Source organism: Crotalus tigris, unplaced genomic scaffold (assembly GCF_016545835.1).
Source record: "Crotalus tigris isolate CLP2741 ecotype Arizona unplaced genomic scaffold, ASM1654583v1 scf7180000024430.1745191, whole genome shotgun sequence".
NCBI classification, from domain to species: domain Eukaryota; kingdom Metazoa; phylum Chordata; class Lepidosauria; order Squamata; family Viperidae; genus Crotalus; species Crotalus tigris.
Window position 1 is genome coordinate 675,966 of NW_024100597.1, and position 18,961 is coordinate 694,926.

Sequence of the window (18,961 nt, forward strand, 5' to 3'; positions counted from 1 at the left end):
TTGTATTTCAGCCAGCCAGTTGTACAGTCTAATGTTTATTTGGGCTGAGAAGAAGTAACTGGCCCAAAATACAGCTGGCTGTCATGCCTAAGGGGAATAGAACTTAAGTTTTCCTAGCCCAGCACCTTTAACCACTATACTACACCACACTAGCTGTCCAGTTAACTGGACCACTAACTTCAGTAAATAAAAATATATGGGAGAAATGAGAGATAAAAGGCTATGCGACATCAATAACTTTACTTCTGCTTTTCGCTAATGAGTATGTTGCAGCAATGTTATCATGAATTGCTTTAGAAATTATTTCACATGAATGTATAATTACTTGGTTATTCTTATATAATTATAATTACTTGGTTATTCTTATATAATTATGAGCCAGTTTGTTCTGGTGGTTAAGAAACCAAACTAGAAAACAGGAAACTGAGTTTTAGTCCTGTCTAAGCTAGTAAAATATCAGAAACACATTGACTTTGGATGTAAGTGATACAATTTAACAATTCTTCATAATGCTGCTAGCCCATTCCATTTTCTGGAACTCCCTTAATCTTACAGTTTTGTAGTTTTTGTTTTACTATATACTTGCAGACCAAAATCAGCATTCTTCAGAACCAATCAATTTGATGTAGTGGATCAATATTAGACAGGAAATAGCTCTAATTAGACAGCTTCAAATCTTCATTTAGGAATAAAGCTCTTTGGGTGACATCAAGCCAATAAATGATTGTGTTCAGTTAACTCACTAAGTCATCCCAAAGCTTGTTTGGTTTGGCTGAGTGTGTCCTATGAATTCATTGATTGTGGTTTAGACATTTTAAATTATAGGTTAATAAACTCTGTGAACTCAGCAATTGTGGCTTAGTTGATAAACCATGAACAAACTATGTATAGCTTACACTGTTGTGCAATTCAAACCAATTACTCCATTTAATTTGCCTCGTTCAGTTGTAAGAATAAGACGTGCAACCACCGTGAATGTCATGTTGAACAACACAGGGGGTAAATAAACCAAAGCCAAAAAAAGCAAGCAATGTCCACCCACTACATACAGAATATCTTTAACCTGGCTCTTGTTTTGTTTGCTATTACACTGTTAAGTTTAAATGGTAATACTGTGTTTAAATTTGTCTTCCAGTTTCTGGCAAGTTTTCTTTTCCAAGAAATCTTGTTTTCCTATTTCATACCCTCTGAGAGTGCCTTAGTTGGTGTTTCTGAATCCCCTTTCGTATTGTAAAACAGATAAAGGTATTGATATAATTGGTATAGAGTCAGTAAGTGCAGTGGTTAATGTGTTGGCTAGAAACTGGAAAACTGTGAGTTCCAATCCCACCTTGAGCACAAAGCCAGATGGGTGACCTTGGGCCAGTCACTTTTTCTCAGATCTAGGAAGGAGACAATGGCAAAGCACTTCTGAAAAACCCTGCCAAGAAAACTGCAGGAACTTCTCCAAGCAATCTCAGAGAACAGGACTGAACGACAGGTAAAACAATTACTATACAGCCTCCGTTTCTTTACAGTCTATTTGTCTACCCATCCTGAAATGAAATCCTTCTGTTTCCCTTTTACCCTATTTGTCTTCTGCGGAATCACAACAATGGGGCTTTTCTCCAGGATTCTGGACTGAAACGCAGATAAGTCCATTCTGTGGTAAATGTATTTGTATATATGTTGATTGCCAGCCTTGAGTATGTCTTTAGTTTTGTTGAGTTGTTCTTGGTTTTATACTGTATTTTTATTGTTATTGATTGCCCATTGTGCAAATTATGAGAAGACAGGCTTATAATTATTTTAAATAACTAACTAAATAAAGTGCAGGACATCAAGAAGAAGACTGCAAAATGAAAGACAAGACCCTTTACAATGCACACTTGGGCTACCTCGTCACTAAATTAAATGTGAAATCTTTAGACCCAGCTTATGAAAATGTCACTAAAGTATTATATTCATTTTGGGAAAAAGCAATCACAGTGAAAACAATGGTATTTTTTCTTTAAAAAAAAGTACACAGCACTAATTTTTTTTTAGTGTAGATCCACTAGGATATGTGTCCTACATCACTTGCTACAAATTCCTATTTCCATTCGCATTTTAAAAATGCTGCAATACCACTGCTTTCTACTTTCATTTTAAGACGCCCAGGATTGGTATAATCCAGTACCAGGAATTCCAGATTATTCTCGCCTCTGTCCAATTCAACCTGCCTCTATTGTTTGCTGGTTCAAAGTCTGCTGGGAGAACTAAGCTGCTTTCATTCACCTATTTCAAATTCTCCTCCAATAAGAAAGAAACAAGAAAGTTTGGAGTGTATTGTTCATGTAACTGCTGCTTTACATGCGTGGGATCTCTCTTAGTAAAGAGTGAAAGCACTCTCTTTTAAAACAAAACACAACTTGGCAGCTAGAAAAGAACTACTTCATCCTGCTCTTGTCAATTGTTCTATAAATTTATTTCACATGACAAATTAAGAAAAAATACCTCTCTTCAGTTTATATGGGGTATTCCTATTATTCAAAGTATTTTCCCCTGTATTATGTTGGAAACAACCTTTTACTAGTGATTCTAATTTGCAACGCCATAAGGTGATGCTTCTTAACCTCACCAACTTTAAGACATGTGGACTTCCAACTAGCAGAATTCCCTAGCAAGTTGCTATGGTTGAGAAACACTGCCATAAGGCAATCTTAAGTGGTTTATCTAAATCCACAGAGAAGGCAAAGCTAGACATATTTTCCCTAGAAGATGTTCCAGAGAGTCTAGGAGGGTTTGTCTTTCAGGAGAGAAACCATAAACTGCAATGCCTCACTCCCATTTTTGTGATCCCTGGAGTTTCCCAAAATTACATGATGCAATTTGGTGGCAAATCACAGATGGTCAGTGTGCAATATTTTTTTTTAATCCAACAGTGGCTTTAAACCTATACTAGACTAACATATTGACTTTGACTGAATCCCACATCCTGAATCACAGAAAGTATTGGACAAAATTATTACCCATGTCTCTTCTAGGAGTATCACGTCACTCTCTGTATTTCTTAGAAAATTGTTTGTATTTTAAATGGGTCTTCTGGCTGCAAAAAGTCTCTACTTCTATTCCCACATCATTCTAAACCATGATTTAACTATGGTTACTAAATGAACCATCTTTAACTTTGTATGCAATACTGCTAAGTCATAGATTATGATTTATCACTCACGACTGGTTCATATGACACATAAACCAAGCCAAACTGAAACTAAACAAACCAATTAAGTGTTAGCACAATGAGCATAGTCACTATGTGTGCCCAAGGCTACAGCAGTAGGAAGTTCACAGTTGCAGTGAGGTCTGAGCAATTCTTAACCAGCAGATCGTTATCGGCTCTTATGTTTAATACATGCAAAGCAGTCTCGCATCTAAGAAAGAGTGCAAGTTTTGGAAGTGACACTCTTTCCTTTATCCTAGGGGTTGCAAAAAGGAATTATTGTCAATCTGATGCATTGGCTTTGCAGACAGCTTGAAGGAAGGGAGGCTGGAATGGGGAAACGGTGACCTCTAGGAGCAGCCAGCTTAAGTTTCACCTTTTCATCACTGTCCAGTTTTGGCCTGGCTGAAACCATAGAAACACCCCATTGATGTTATTCAATTCAGCTGAAGAGACTGCAGTTTCAAAGCAAAGCATCATGGGCCCCAGCTGAAGACATTATATCCAAAGATAATTAGAAGTGACATGGATGGGGAGATGGACCCTTCATAAATGGAGAGAAAGCGAAAAGCAATTCTCCACTGAAGTTTTACAGCATTATTGTTCTACTAAAGATTTGTAATATAACAGCAAACATGCCCAGATGAATCTCCTTTATCCCCCAGAAATAATTTCCCTACTATTTCTCAGTCTATGATACCAGCCAGTGGAATTATACTGAATGAATTATGAAGGGTGGAGGAAGTGACCAGGGTAAAATCTTAGACAGAAAGCAGGATTTAATATCATTCTTCAATATAAAATGTACTTTTTTAAAGCTATGCTTTAAATCAGGTAGAACAAGAAGGCTGCATTTAAAAGTATTAGGAAGGTTTAATTTGTGGTGGAAATTACACTAGCAATTCACAGAGCTATGGGTCTGGAAAATAAATCTGCAGATCATATTACCCAATTCCATTCTTAAGACAGGATTTTAATACTCATAAGATCTCTTGAAGTCAGGTGGGCCTTCTTAGAGAAGATGAAAATTTTATTAAGCAAGTGAAGGATCAAAGACAAGCCCACATTAAGAGAATTTATGGGGTTCTAGTTGAATTGGACTCAGAAACGGAACTAATTAAAGATTGTATGATTAGATGGGCGCAGAATTTTGGTGAGCCAGTTCCATTGGACACCTGGGAAACTATTTGGGTGAGAAATGTCAAATTTACACAAGCACAGAATTTAAGGGAGAATTTCTATAAAATGTTTTATAGATGGCACCTTGATCCACAAAAAATGTCTTTTATGTACCCTGACCTACAACCCAAATGTTGGAGATGTGGGTGTACGGATGCTACTTATTATCATATTTGGTGGTCGTGTAGAGAGATAAAAGCATTTTGGATTAAGATATGGTGGAATATCCAGAGAATTTTTAAAAGGAGGGTAAAATTTACTCCGCAATTATTTCTGTTGGGTATAGTTATTGATTGTGATACAAAGGAGGTTATATTGATGTTAAATTTGATTACAGCCGCGAGGCTGTTAGTTGGACAATATTGGAAGAAGGAATCTTTGCCTACACTGCAGGAATGGTTTCTTAAAGTGTCTATTTGGCGGAAATGGCAAAGATTTCGGCTTTTTTAAAGCAACAAACGCAAGAGAAATTTCTTGCTGTTTGGGATAAATGGATAAAATTTATACAGTTTAAAATGGATATTAAAAAATATTATATAGCTTTTTCTTAATTTTTATTCATATATATATATATATATATATATATATATATATATATATATATATATATATATATATAAATAAATATATATATATATATATATTAAAATATAATTTTTCTGATTGTTTTTTAATTAAGCCTATATTCTGCTCTGGGAAGCTCGGGGGGGAGAAGGGGGGTGTTTGGGGGAGGTTGGGGAAGGGAGGGTTTGTTGTGTAATGTTTAGTTTTTTCTTTGTATATGTTTTTTGTCTTTGTATTGTTTTGTTTTTTTCCTTTTTTTTGTAAAACTTATAAAACTTTTAATAAAAAAAAAAGATCTCTTGAAGTCATCATTCAGATCTGAAGAGTGTTTTTTAACTGAATAACACACTTTAAACTCATACTATGAGAAGAATGAGATAACCTTATCCCTAAAGACAATGCAAAATGCATTGGGTATATTATATCCAAGAAAGCCACTCAGATACAGTAGTTAACAGGAAATTGTGAGTTTTAGTCCCGCCCCAAGCACAAAGCCAGCTGGGTGACCTCGAGGTAGTCACTCTCTCTAGTCTCAGTGACTGGAGAATGACTGGCCCAAAATGTCACCTAACTGGCTCTCATGCCTAAAACAGGACTAGAACTCACAGTCTCTCATTTTCTAGCCTGGTACCTTTAACCACTAGAGCAAACTGGTTGAGCACATATTCCTTAAGCACAGTTCGTTGAATAAGCCACAAGCTAACTTTACATACTGCACTAAACTATCAAACAGTTCATAACCCACAATGTCTAGTTTTATACAAAATTAGCTAACCCTACTTTATTTAACTTGGAGTGAGAATGCAGGCAGAGTTGTCTTTCTACCAATATCTAAATTATTATAGAAATAGATAAAGTTACAAAAAATAACTCTATTGGGGGGACTAAAGAACTGTTTTTCTATATTGATATTTACGGAATACATATTGCTTTGCATTGAACTGATTTTAGGACAATACAGATCAGCAAGAAAAAAATATTTCTGTAAGATTTAATTCTCAATGTAGCTATATTCTCTATATTTATTACCTGCATTGGCAAGATCATTCAAAATGTTGTCAAGTGCTAGTTAAGCATATAAATAAGTGGTTCAGAACACAAAGTAATACATAATGTTCCACCAAAGTAAATCTATTCATGTGCTCACATCTTATGATCAGGTCAATTAATCTTTACATTCAAACCAATGCAAACTTGCCTTGAGCGCAAGTCCATAATTTCAATGTCACTTCCTTCTCCGTCCCTTAAAATGTTAGAAGGTCTATAAAACATAAGCAGTACTACTGACTCTTAAACATATTGGTCTCTCTGAAATTAGCTATTCTCTTTGATAAATTATTATGTGGACAGTTCCATTTAATTCTTCCATGTAGCATCACAAAGTAAACAGAAACAAACAGAAAAAAGGAATGAAGCCAGATAGACACAGACCACAGAGAGCATACACCATGCACAGATAAGATAGTTTGGCTGGCATAATTTTTACCTTTTCTGAAAGAAACCTGGTAGTTATAGGAGCAACCAACCAAGAACTGCAATTGCCACACTTTGGTAATTATAGAATGGGGGTAGTATCTTGATATCCATTAAGAACCATCTCTAGAACAGACAGCACAAAACCCACAATGTTTATGGGGCTAACTTACATAATTATCAGCTAACCATCTTCAACCAGTATGAACCTAAATCAGACTATTGTTGCAAGAGCATTAAATAACGCTGCTGTCATAAACTGAAGCCAGAAAGCAGTCTCCCAAATGAAGCCAAATTCAGCATCTAGAAGTAACATGTATAAAGTTGCCAAAGATCAGACATCAGCATTATGGCTGCCTTATCATGAAAAAGCTGAGTAAGTTTTTGCACAAAATTTAATAGGGGGAGAACATTCCTTGCTTGCTTTTTTTTTTTTTACTTTTTTCCTTTTGCCATGATGTTTCACACAATCTTTGTAAAATACATCAGCAGTATTTCCATATTTCCTTTATATTCACATTATATTTTGTGTTTTCTTCCTGTGGGATAGTAAGGCAGCCTAAAGAGGGCTCTTCAGTATGAAAAGGCTTAGATTAAAACTTTTAATAATAATTATGAGTATTGAATAAAGCACATGTTCTTAAGATATCGGTATCAGATGTTTTCATCTTCTTAAGAGCTTAGTTACTTCATTTTCACAGAAACTAACATAATGCATCTCCCTGCTCCATCTAGGGTCCTCCAAGCAAAAAAAAGGTTATTGTTTTCACAATCGGATTCTCAACCATGTTGCAAACTGCTTTAATTTTTGGATAAATTTATAATTGCTTATGTGTTCTTTGAGCTTTTCCATGAATGTCTCTTCTTTCCAGATTCCTTTCTTTTTTTTCACAGCTTTCATTTCTGCTTGAAGTAGCCTCTTGTGAAGCTTCCAGTATATCCGGGATTCATGAGCCAACCCTTCAATACAAACTGTCTTGCCAAGCCCCTGTCGCAAGATCTCTTCATTTAGACAAATACTGGAAAATCTCCCCTGTTCCAAAAAGACATTAAAGTTTTGCATAAGACATATAATTAACATATTATTACATATGTCCATTCCAGTAAGGAACAAACATTAAAGCTGAATTCCTCAAGTGACTTGGACAACCATATCAATTTTAAGTAATACCATACAGGTATTATACATGTATGTATCATACCATACATGAATACAGGTAATCCTTGACTTACAACCATTTGTTTAGTAACCATTCAAAGTTACAACGGCAGTGAAGAATGACTTATAACAGTCCTTGCACTTGCAACCTTCAAAATATCCCAATGGTCATATGATCAACATTTGGGCACTTGGCAACCAGCAAGACAGTTGAAGAATCCTGGGATCGTGTGAACTTCCCAGCTGGCTTCCCACAAGCTAAGTCAACGAGGAAAGCTGGATTGGCTTAATGCCTACATGATTCATTTAATAGCAAAAAAGATTGTAAATCGGATGTGACTCACTTAACAAAAACTTATGTTTAGTAACAGAGATTATGGTCCCAACTGTGGTTATAAGTTGAAAACTACCTTTATTTCTGGATGCACTGGGGCTATTATTTCTAGATTCGCAACTTTTGGCTATGTTGGTTGGGAATTCCAGGGAACTGCACTACTAACATGTTGGAGGGCAACTGTCATAGACTAAGCAATAAAGTCTCCCTACACGCCAACCTCTGCTCCCTCCATCTCCAATACAATAAATAGCTTGCCAAATGTTTGTCTAGGCCAGTGGTGGCGAACCTATGGCACGTGTGCCAGAGGTGGCACTCAAGAACCCTTTCTTTTGGCACATGCACCACCAGCAGCAGCAGGTCCATCAGGTCGCCACTGCCACCCGGAGCAGGAGCCCCACCCAGCACAAAGGAGGCGAAGCGGCCAACTAGCAAGCTCAAGTAAAGGTGGTAGAGCAGAGGTCACCAACCACTCTTGATTGGTGGACTGGAAGCATTTTGCATGCGTGCAGGCGCGCACAGGGCCGTGAGCACACACATGCTGCAAATGGGCTGGGACTAGTTCCTGCGTGATACTCACTAGCCCTGCCCTGTTCTTGCGTGATGCAACACCTTGTATCTGCACCCTGTGGTGCGGCAGCGGCCGTTTTTGCACCTTGCAGCATGGTGGCCCATTTTTGCGCCTTTTTTGCGTGCCAGAGGCAGCACTCAGGCGCCTCCCTGCCTCCCTGAGGGCACCATAATGCTGATGCAGCCCTGGCACTTTGCGATAAATAAATGGGTTTTGGGTTGCAGTTTGAGCACTTAGTCTCTAAAAGGTTCGCTATCACTGGTCTAGGCATTGCATAACGTTACCCAGCATCTCTGAATCCAGAATTGATGCAGGACCTTGCTGTAAGTTTTTTACTTGGGAGTAAGAATCACTGATCTCAGCATAAATTATTTTACATTAAGCACTCTTATTGTTTGCACTCATGGAAGCACTTCTATTCACTCTGAGCATTTACTTACCTTATTTACTATTACAAAGCAATCAAGTGCTGATTCTTTTCTGCCCAAAAGCTGGAACCAAATCATTTGTGAAGGTTTCATTTCTTCTTTTAGCCAGATTACACCATCAGATGTTAAGTCCACACCAGCAAGCCTGACAAGCAACAAACCATTTGAATGCCCTAAAATGATATACACACATTGTTGTTTTATTACAACATTAGTAAAAACACCTCATTTAGGTCATTTAGGGGAAATAAACTAAAATTTTGTTCTCCAAGATTTAAATAAAAGTTTCTACAGGCAAAGTTAATGTTCTTATTGTTAGAGCTGTTAATATTTTCTATGACTGAAGAAAGCTAAAACCTATTTTAGAAATCAACTATCCAAAATTAACTATTCCATGTATGGAACAACTAGTGTTCTGAACAATTTGCACATCTCTCTTCTTTTTTAAATCTTGGAATGATAGAATTAACAAAGAACTGCTTCATTACCAGCTTTGAATTCATAGTGTGGTGTTGATGATAACTGAAAGTAACTATAAATACCTACTTCAAATGATACTACGTAAGTGAGTATAGAAAGTGTTAAGTAATGTGCATTTATGTAAACTGAAATCGATTCAGGTAATCTATAAAGCAGACTTGAAAGATGTAGGCTTTGTATTTTTAATATTAGTTTTTATCCATTTTAAAAATATTTTGTATATGTTGCTTCAATTACTGTTAGTATAAAAATGCAGAATAAAAATAAGTTTTTGTTTCTTGAAGCAAGAAAATATTGAAGAGATTTTATTTGATTCAAAACTTGCCCTTCAGCTCTGGTGAGCACTCAACACAGCTAACAAAACATAAAATAAAACATAATTTAAAATTCACAATAAAATAAACATTAACACTGTCTAACAAGTCTAGCAACCCCCCCCCCCTTCACATCTTTATCTATTTCCTAAACACTTAAAAAGCAAGGAGAAAATGCAACTTTCCTTTCCCAGACACCCGAAATCTGAGCCTCTGACAGTGAAGGCTTCTTCAAAAGGACTTTGCCTGCTAATCTTAACAACTTGACAAGCGTAACAAATGGGCAGTCCTTAAATTCATACTCGAAACCGTTTAAGCCTTCAAAAGTCAATACCAGCATTTTAAATTGTCTCCAGCAAACATCTGGCAAGTAGCACAGATTGTTAGTGCAGACATAATATGCCCCATTTAACAATCTAGTTGATATATTTTACATAACTACAACTTTCCATGTCAAGGAAAATTCATTGGTTGTCCCATCATGGGATTATAGGTAGTCCCATCTTGAATTCAGGTAGACCAGATCATGAATCAACTGCACAGGAAGATTAAACATACTTTATTGAGGTGCTATAAGAACAGAATCTTGCAAGTTTATTTGTGCAGTACCTCTTCCTCCTTCTTACAATCCAATGGCATAGGGAAGCCACTTATTTTGGACTTTCTACTTGTTTTGGACTTAAATCATATTTTTTCCTTGTTGCTTTGGTAGCAGATCTGTCCTGTCTCTGTCAAGGTCATTTTGCTTATTTTCTATAGTTTCTATAGTAGTAGAATAGTAATTCCCTATGTGAGTTTGAACCAGTTGCACTCTCTCAGTCCAATCAATATCACATGGCTACTGTTGTGGGGATAAAATGAAAGAAGATTCCAGGTTAAACCACCTTGAGTTTTAGAGTAAAGGTAGGTTAGAAACTTCCTAAATAATAATTTCTTCTGGAGGCAGTAATAACCTAGTAAAATAAGCAAACACATTATTTTTCTTGTAATTTTATCTCATGTTTGTCCTCCGGAAGCTCAAATAAAGTATGCTTCCATTTTATCTTCATACAGGTAGTCCTCATTTTCTGACAATAATTGGGACCGGCAATTTGGTCATTAAGCAAAGCGGTCACTAAGTGAAATTGTGACTGTGCTTATGACCTTCAGCTTTCCTTTGCTTTACAGACCTGCCAATGTAAATATAAGCACTGGTCATAAAGTTACTTTTTCATCACTATCCTAAGTGCAAACGGTTGCTAGGTGAGATAGTCACTAGTCATTGTGGGATTTCAGGCTGAAAGACATTGTCTCATTTGACTCAAGTCATCCACATGGCTGAAAAGTACATGAACATGCCTATCTTCATTCCCAGTCCAACATTCCATCAATGGTTTTAGTGTTTTGATGAACAGTTAGAACTTCCACTGCCCCATTATGTAACACCCCTTAACAAACACCAAAGGGCTAGGAAAAAGTGCCAGCTTGGGAAAAAGATGGAGTTCCTTTAAGAAGCAGTGAGGATTCTTATGCCACATCCAAAGTATTCTTGCCCGCTTTGAATTTGAATACTGCAGAACTTTAATCAACATACAAGTACATGGTAAAATATTGCATTTATTTTTCATATGAGTTTTCTAATGGTGGCCACTCAGTCATGTTTAATATTCCTTAGAGTCAAACCTATAAAAAATGTTTCAAACCTTTAAAAAAATTTAACTTTGCCACTATGAAGTTACCCATCTTACTTACATCTTTTCTGTAGAGAGGAAATGATTGGAAGAGTAATAGGTACATGTTCAATTTCTAATCCTTGCTCAGTTATTCGACGTAATTGTCCACGTAGTTTAACATTCTTCTCTATAAATTCCGGAGGTATTTCCAAAGCATTTGTGAATTTGGCTGTCTATTCATAAGAAAAAAGAATATAAGCAGTGCTTATACGAATATTATAAGAATATAAATACAGATATAGGTAGTCCTCAACTTACAACAGTTCATTTAGTGACCGTTCAAACAACGCACTGAAAAAAAATTACTTATGACTGTTTTTCACACTTACGACTGTAGCAGTATCCCCATGGTAACATGATCAAAATTCAGACGCATGGCAACTGGTTCATATTTATGATGGTTGTAGTGTCCTGGGCTCATGTGATCAGCTTTTACGACCTTTTGACAAGCAAATTCAATGGGAAAGCCAGATTCACTTAACAACCGTGTTACTAACTTAGCAGTTGTAATGATTCACTTAACAACAGTGACAAGAAAAGTCATAAAATGGGGCAAAACTCACTTAACAAATGTTTCACTTAGCAACATAAATTTTGGACTCAATTGTGGTCATAAGTCGAGGATTACCTTTATTTGGTCTAGTGGTTCACACAGAAGGCTAGAAACCAGGAGACTGGGAGTTCTAGTTCTGCCTTAGGCAAGAAAACTGGCTGGGTGATTTTGGGCCACTCACTCTCTTTCAGCCCTACTCAGTTCACAAGATTGTTGTTTTGAGAAGAAGGAAGATATAATAAGTATGTTCTCACTCTGAGTTATTTATGGAAATAATAAAGGCAGGATAAAAAACTCAATGTAATATATATTTATTCCTTTATAAAATTAAATATGTAATCATTTGTTGTTGTTAATTGCGAAGTCGTGTCCGACCCATCGCGACCCCATGGACAACGTTCCTCCAGGTCTTCCTGTCCTCTACCATCTTCTGGAGTCCATTTAAGTTCACACCTATTGCTTCAGTGACTCCATCCAGCCATCTCATTCTCTGTCGTCCCATTCTTCTATTGCCCTCAATCTTTCCCAGCATTAGGCCCAGTTGCAATGTATGGCTGTGAAAGTTGGACCATAAGAAAGGCTGAGCGCCAAAGAATTGAGGCCTTTGAACTATGGTGCTGGAGAAGACTCCTGCGAGTCCCTTGGACTGTAAGGCGTTCAAACCGGTCAGTCCTAGAAGAGATCAACCCCAACTGCTCTTTAGAAGGCCAGATCCTGAAGTTGAAACTCAAATACTTTGGCCACCTAATGAGAAGGAAGGACTCACTGGAGAAGGGCGGAGTCTCTGAAGCAGTAGGTGTGAACTTAAATGGACTCCAGAAGATGGTAGAGGACAGGAAGACCTGGAGGAACGTTGTCCATGGGGTCGCGATGGGTCGGACATGACTTCGCAATTAACAACAACAATAAATGATTACATATATTTTATATATATTTGAATACACACAATAAATGCAAAATCATTAGTAGTTTAACTTTGTGAAAATTTTCAATATATATCCATTGTATTATGAAAAGCTCCTTTTATTACTAATTCTACTCTATCAAGTGCTATGAAGAGTGAACATCCATGGTTTCATGAAAGATACTTTAAGCAAGCATTGTTTTATCCAAACCAACATTTTGAGATAAAATACAATTTATACCCAAACAAAAACATGTTTTATAGCAAACCTATAAAACGTCACCCTGAATTTTACTTAATATAGAATGTTTTCATACTTTATAGGGAAATAACTTAGATTGCCTCTACATATATATTCAGTTGAAACCCTACTTTAAAAGAAGAACAAGAAGAAAGGAGTAGCTATGCAATTAGGATTTCCTCCCAGACTGGTCCTTCGGATATGCTATTCATATAACATCCCGCCACCCCTATTATATGAAGGTTAGAACACTAGGATTTAAATTATTTTTATATTGTCTCTCTTGTCCTCTTACAAGGTCTTGTCACCAACATAGAAGCCCTTGAAAGTAATGTGTGAAGGTCTGTAAATAAACTGAGCTACATATTTCCAAGAAATGTACTCAGTATGGCATTTCAAGGTCTAAAACAACATTGTTTTAAAAAAGCAACAAGCATATTTTAAAATAAAAATATTAAAATTTTGGAATATTTATGGCAAGAATTTTTTATTGTAAATTAAGACTCCCAAGTACACAGAAGCTTAGTTGAGTGTTCAGTATGTACAGCACCAATACATTAAGGTTGTGATTACCCGGTATACATTTCTGCAAATATTTAAGGGCTTTCTTTTCGTTCTTTTCTTACCTTCATTAGTGAAAGATTTTGGCAAGCTTCTTACTTAGAAGAACCCATCAAATGGAACATTAATGAAAAACCTCCATGCCCTATTTGAGTCAGCAACCTTCTGGAAAAATCTTTCAGAAGATGACCTCCCAGCCCAAATGAATAAAGTGAGGCCCCTAAGACCTATAAATTATAACGGCTGATAGTTTTAAAAATCCTGCCAAAGAAAGGTAAACAAGACTCAAAGCAATATAAATCAGTCTTCTATTTTGCTTTGAAAAGTCAGAACAGATAGTCCTCATTTAACGGTAAGTAATAAAACCTTTTGATATTTATTTGAAACGAAACAGGCTGCAATAAAACAAGACTTGGCTGCAAGTTGTACATGAACAAACAGCATGCTCATTATTTTTTGTTCCAGTTTATTGGAGACAACAGTATGTGCTTCCTAAAGTTAAATATTTTTATACTCAAAATGTAACTTACCAATTTGATACTCTTTGCAAGTACAATCACTCCAGCTAATGCCAATCCAGTACTTATGTTCTAGGGGAAAAAACCCATACACTTCAGAAGCATGTATTTCCATCTCATGGCATGAGATCTAAGCATATTCTTTATCTTAGTCTTATGAATACAATCTACAAAATACTATATATGCATTTTTAATATCAATTGCTGCCTAAAAATGGAATATATAATAATAGTCACAAATATTATCTAAGTTTTAAAAAACTAAGTCACAAAATCTCCAAACTTCATAGGTTTATGATTATTTATTTATTTATTTATTTATGAGACTTATATACCGCTTTAAGTGCAAGCACTCTCTAAGCGGTGTACACCAGTAAGCAATGTATATATATATTTACATTGCCCCCAACAATCTGGGTCCTCATTTTACCTACCTCGGAAGGATGAAGGCTGAGTCAACCTTGAGCCAGTGAGACTTGAACCGCTGACCTGCTGAACACAGTCAGCTAAAGTGGCCTGCAGTACTGCACTCTAACTGCTGCGCCACCTCGGCTCCTCCTTATTAATCCTTTATTAAATTAATTTTGCAAATTTGGAACTAGAGAATTCCGAGTATGAAGAATTTCAGCTGAGAACAGGTGATCCCCAATTTACAAGAGTTCATTTAGTGGTTTGAAGTTACAAAGGCGCTGAAAAAACCTTTGACTGTTTTTCACACTTACGACCCTTGCAGCATCCCCATGATCACATAATCAAAATTTGGATGCTTAGCAACTCGTAAAATGGAGCAAAATTCTCTTAACAAGTGTCTCACTTAGCAACAAAAATGTTGGGCACAATTGTGGTTGTAAGTTGAAGACTACCTGTACTTAAGATCTGATGTGCAAAGGATGCTTTGAATTTGGAAATGCCTCTTTACTTGCTGTGTATTCTTGAGAAAAGTGGCTGCTGCTTTAAGTGTGCATATAACATACATTTCATTTTATTTCATGTTCTAGAACAGGGATCCCCAATCCTTGGGCCACAGACCGGTATTGTGAGCAGGCGAGTGAAACATCCCTCCCCTTTGGTCCTTGGAAAAATTATCTTCCATGAAACCAGACCTTCGTGCCAGAAAGGTTGGGGATCGCTGTTCTAGAACATTTTGAAGATTGAACAAAGAACTTTATAGTTTTAAATAAAAATACACCACAACTACATTGTGAGCTACCCAAAAGCTTCAATCGGTGCAAAATGCAACTAGTAAACTATATGCAGCATGTTGTACACTTCATATTATGTTGGTTCCATTTTATAGAGTCCATTCAAATTATTACTTGAAATCTTTAAAACCTTAAATTGTGTGGGACGAGGTATACAATTGTTGCAGAATGAGAAATATATGGGCATCTGAATGGCACATAGAAACTGCAAATTAGTGCATGATATCACAACAAAAACTATATTTGATTTTATTTCATTTTATTTAAATTTAATATAGTTCCTCCTCTGTCAAATATTTCATTGTTAAAAATCACTATTTGAAAACACTCCTAGAGATGTAAGTGGTCATACACAAGGTTTTCAAGAGTTGTCTGCAATTCTGGGGATTCAGATTGTGTCCTCTGGCTTAAGGTCTGATTCTCCAAGGGATCACATAACTTGCAGAAAAGCCCTTTTGAAGATGCTGTCACTTGCAAAGGCTTGCTGCAAGCAAATAGAAAGTACCTTTTGTGTGTCACTTCTAAACTTTGAAATATATTTCCTTCAGTATTGCAATTAATACTGTTTCCAACTATGGTACCCAATTCATGTTCTAAATTAACTGACCTGGCTGACCTCAAAAAAAATTAAGTAGGTTTGGAGTAGTTTAGTACTTGCATGGAAATTCTATACTATAAATTAAATGAGGAAATTGAAAAAAATCACCCAAATTGTAAGGACAAACTGCTATACAGGTAATCCTTGACATATGACCACAATTCAGACCAGAATTTCTGTTGCTAAGCAAGGCACTTATTAAGTGAGTTGTGTCTGGTTTTATAACCTTTTTTTTTGCCATGATTGTTAAGCGAATCATTGCAGTTAAATGAAACAGGCAGTCATTAAGCAAATCTGTCTTCCTTCACTGACTTTGTCAGAAGTTGGCTCAGACGTTTGCAAGTGTCAATCACATGATCCTGGGGTGCTGTAACCATCATAAATACATGCCAGATGCTAAACTTCTGAATTTTTATCATGTGACCATGGGGATGCTGCAATGGTCATAAGTGCAAGGACTGATCATAAGTCATTTTTTTCAATGCTATTGTAACTTCAAAGAGTCACTAAATGAATAGTTGTAAGTTGAGGACTGCCTATACTGTTGCTAAGAAAACTACAGGATTATGACCCTGAAGTCATCAGAAATTGAACCCACTTGGTTAATGCCATTAATGTTACCTCATGTTTGTACACCAACTAGCTAACTTCTGCAACCTAAGATAAAAATTCTGTAAATAACACCATAATTTTGTTATCTTATTATAAAGACTTTTTCCAGCAATGAATTTGGAGACCTTTAAATAAATCTAATATATATTGCTATAAATGTTCAAGGTTCTTACACTAAGATTTCAAATAGTCTGAAAAATATAATGTTGCAATCTTAAGGGTTTTTTTCTGTCCAAATGCCTCAGCAGATGCATAGTTTCTTTCCTTGAATTCAGTTTATGAATCTGATGCCTCCCAGAACTTTTCAACTACAACCTCCATAATTTTTGACCATTGGCCATGATAGCTGGGCCTTGGTCAGATTACAATACATAATAAAACAATTCTGATCAATTAACAAGATCCCTCAAGACATAAACTATCTGTATGTCTTTGAACGGCACATAATGCAACAATCATTATTCAATTTAAGCCGTCTCAAGACACATTTTCCAGATCGAAATTATGTTTATGTTATTCATAAGAGGTTTGGACACAGGACGTTTTCTTCTATGCAATTAAACCGTTCAGACAAAACCACAGACACACACAGCTGTTTTCTTCTATCTCTAGAACATACGGTGTATAAACAAGACCCAGAGCGATAAACCAGGTGCTAAGAGCCCACAACGGTTGTCATTTAAACACAGAACTAACGGCCATTCCGACATGTCTGACTTTACAGAATTTTAAGGCCGAGGCCGAAGGCTACAAGATACGAAAGAAAAGCGCAAGGAAACTCTCTCTATTTTATATATATATATATATATATGCTCCGCCCCTTACAACAAGCTTCAGCTTTCTCTTTGGAAACGAAAAAAAAAAGCTTTCAGAGACACTACTATAAATTAACTGCCATTTTCGCTCTAGTCGGAACCGGAGCAGAGGTGGCTCCGGCAGCCCTGCTTCCGCCCTCGGGAGGTGGCGCAGCACAGTCCGAACTACGCACGACAGGCCCTCCGCTTCACCCAGACCGATTCCCGGCGCGTACCCGAACGAGGCTGAGATGCGCGTCCGCCCACTCGGAAAGGCGCGCGACATAGTTCGGCGGTTCTCCGCCCCGCTGCTCGGCCATGCTCGCCTGCCGGCCAGTTGCTTCTTCTTCGCGCGGCACTCTCCGCAGCAGCGCCGCTTTCTGGAGGCTGGGAAGAGCTGCGTCCCTGCGAAAGCATCCGAAGGCCTTTTGGAGACGCTCTGCGTTGAAGACGCAGCTGCAGATCAAGCGTCTCTTCTGCCGTTTGGGGGAGCGCCTCCCGCACTACGACAAGCCCTCCTTCCCGTGACCCTGAATCCAGCTGTCCCGAAGGTGCTTTTTGAAAAGGCAACTGGACTTTCTTTGCTTTTTTTCCTTGAAGACGTTTCACTTCCTATCCAAGAAGCTTCATCATCTCTGCAAGATTTCAGTTTTTCAGAACTGAAGAAGCTTCTTAGATGAGAAGCAAAACGTCTTCAAGGGGAAAAAAAAAAGAAAGTCCAGTTACCTTTTCAAAAAGCACCTTTGGGACAACCATAACCTGAAGGACTGAGAATCGCCGTAGACCTGAATCCAGTTGTTGCGGGTTTTAGTAAAGCCTGTCCTATTGTGTTTGGCATAACACTAGTTATAAACATCTGCTTCTAAGCTTAAGATAATTAAATATTTCCTGAAGCAGAGCAAGCTGCTGTTTTGTATCTATGAACCTTAACCAGACGGACCCAAAGGAAGATATGGGTGTTGCGGTCCAAAACATCTGGAGGATATCAAGTTGCCTCTTCTAGCCATAAATAAAGGTGAACCCCTCAAATTCCCATATATTAATTACTCAACAGATGAGACTCAGAGGTACTTCGCGGGTGAAGAGATTAAAAATTAAGTTTTTAAGATTTTGTATGTGAATGATATAGTACAGTAAAGAAGTCTGTAAATGAAGATAAATGTCTTGGAGAAAAGGGGAGAGACATCTGCTGGGGACAAATCAGGAAAGTATTGTCTCATTACAACCTCTGCCCTTTTGTACATACATAGTGATCTTGTATCAGTATATAAAGGCAAAATAAAGATTGCTGCATTATTCCATGGACACCTCTGGAAAATGAGAGTTTTTCTTCATGCTCTTTGACAAAATGGTCATAGGATTCAAGATTGGGAAGCCCAAGAACATTGTGTATAATTATAATAATCCCTGCAATTTGAATTTTTTTAAATAAAGCTGCACCAAACTGCTGCACTGTTTTATACATGGACCAAAGAGAGACGATGTGAATCAGTTTCAAAAGATTCTGTCTCTCCCATGGTTGTATATAATAGTTTATTATTTAAGGCCTAGTATTTAATCTGCAAATATTTTTTTCTCCTCTC

General features: G+C 37.0%; 1 protein-coding gene across 3 annotated transcripts; it reads right to left on the reverse strand.

Moving 5' to 3' along the window:
* Positions 1-5,898: 5,898 nt before the first annotated feature.
* Positions 5,899-17,883, reverse strand: CUNH3orf33 (chromosome unknown C3orf33 homolog). 3 transcript variants are annotated; one of them, XM_039330667.1, is made up of 5 exons: positions 17,615-17,873; positions 14,185-14,244; positions 11,415-11,568; positions 8,902-9,062; positions 5,899-7,430 (listed from the first exon to the last, which is right to left on the reverse strand). In XM_039330667.1, exons 1-5 carry the CDS (start codon positions 17,696-17,698, stop codon positions 7,164-7,166), a joined length of 726 nt encoding a protein of 241 aa, XP_039186601.1. In that variant the 5' UTR covers positions 17,699-17,873; the 3' UTR covers positions 5,899-7,163. The 3 variants fall into 3 exon arrangements, with proteins under 3 accessions (XP_039186601.1, XP_039186603.1, XP_039186602.1); XM_039330669.1 differs by lacking the exon at positions 17,615-17,873 and adding an exon at positions 17,480-17,502; XM_039330668.1 differs by lacking the exon at positions 14,185-14,244 and having other exon boundaries at positions 17,615-17,883.
* Positions 17,884-18,961: the final 1,078 nt, after the last annotated feature.

Bases quoted from the DNA above. Each gene is read 5' to 3' on its own strand.
- CUNH3orf33 (XM_039330667.1), bottom strand. From the start codon at position 17,698: ATGGCCGAGCAGCGGGGCGGAGAACCGCCGAACTATGTCGCGCGCCTT. The intron at 11,569-14,184 runs GTAAGTTACATT...TCTTATGAATAG, and splicing joins TTGCAAAGAGTATCAAATTG to ACAGCCAAATTCACAAATGC. The intron at 7,431-8,901 runs GTAAGTAAATGC...TTTTTGGAACAG, and splicing joins GCTTTGTAATAGTAAATAAG to GGGAGATTTTCCAGTATTTG.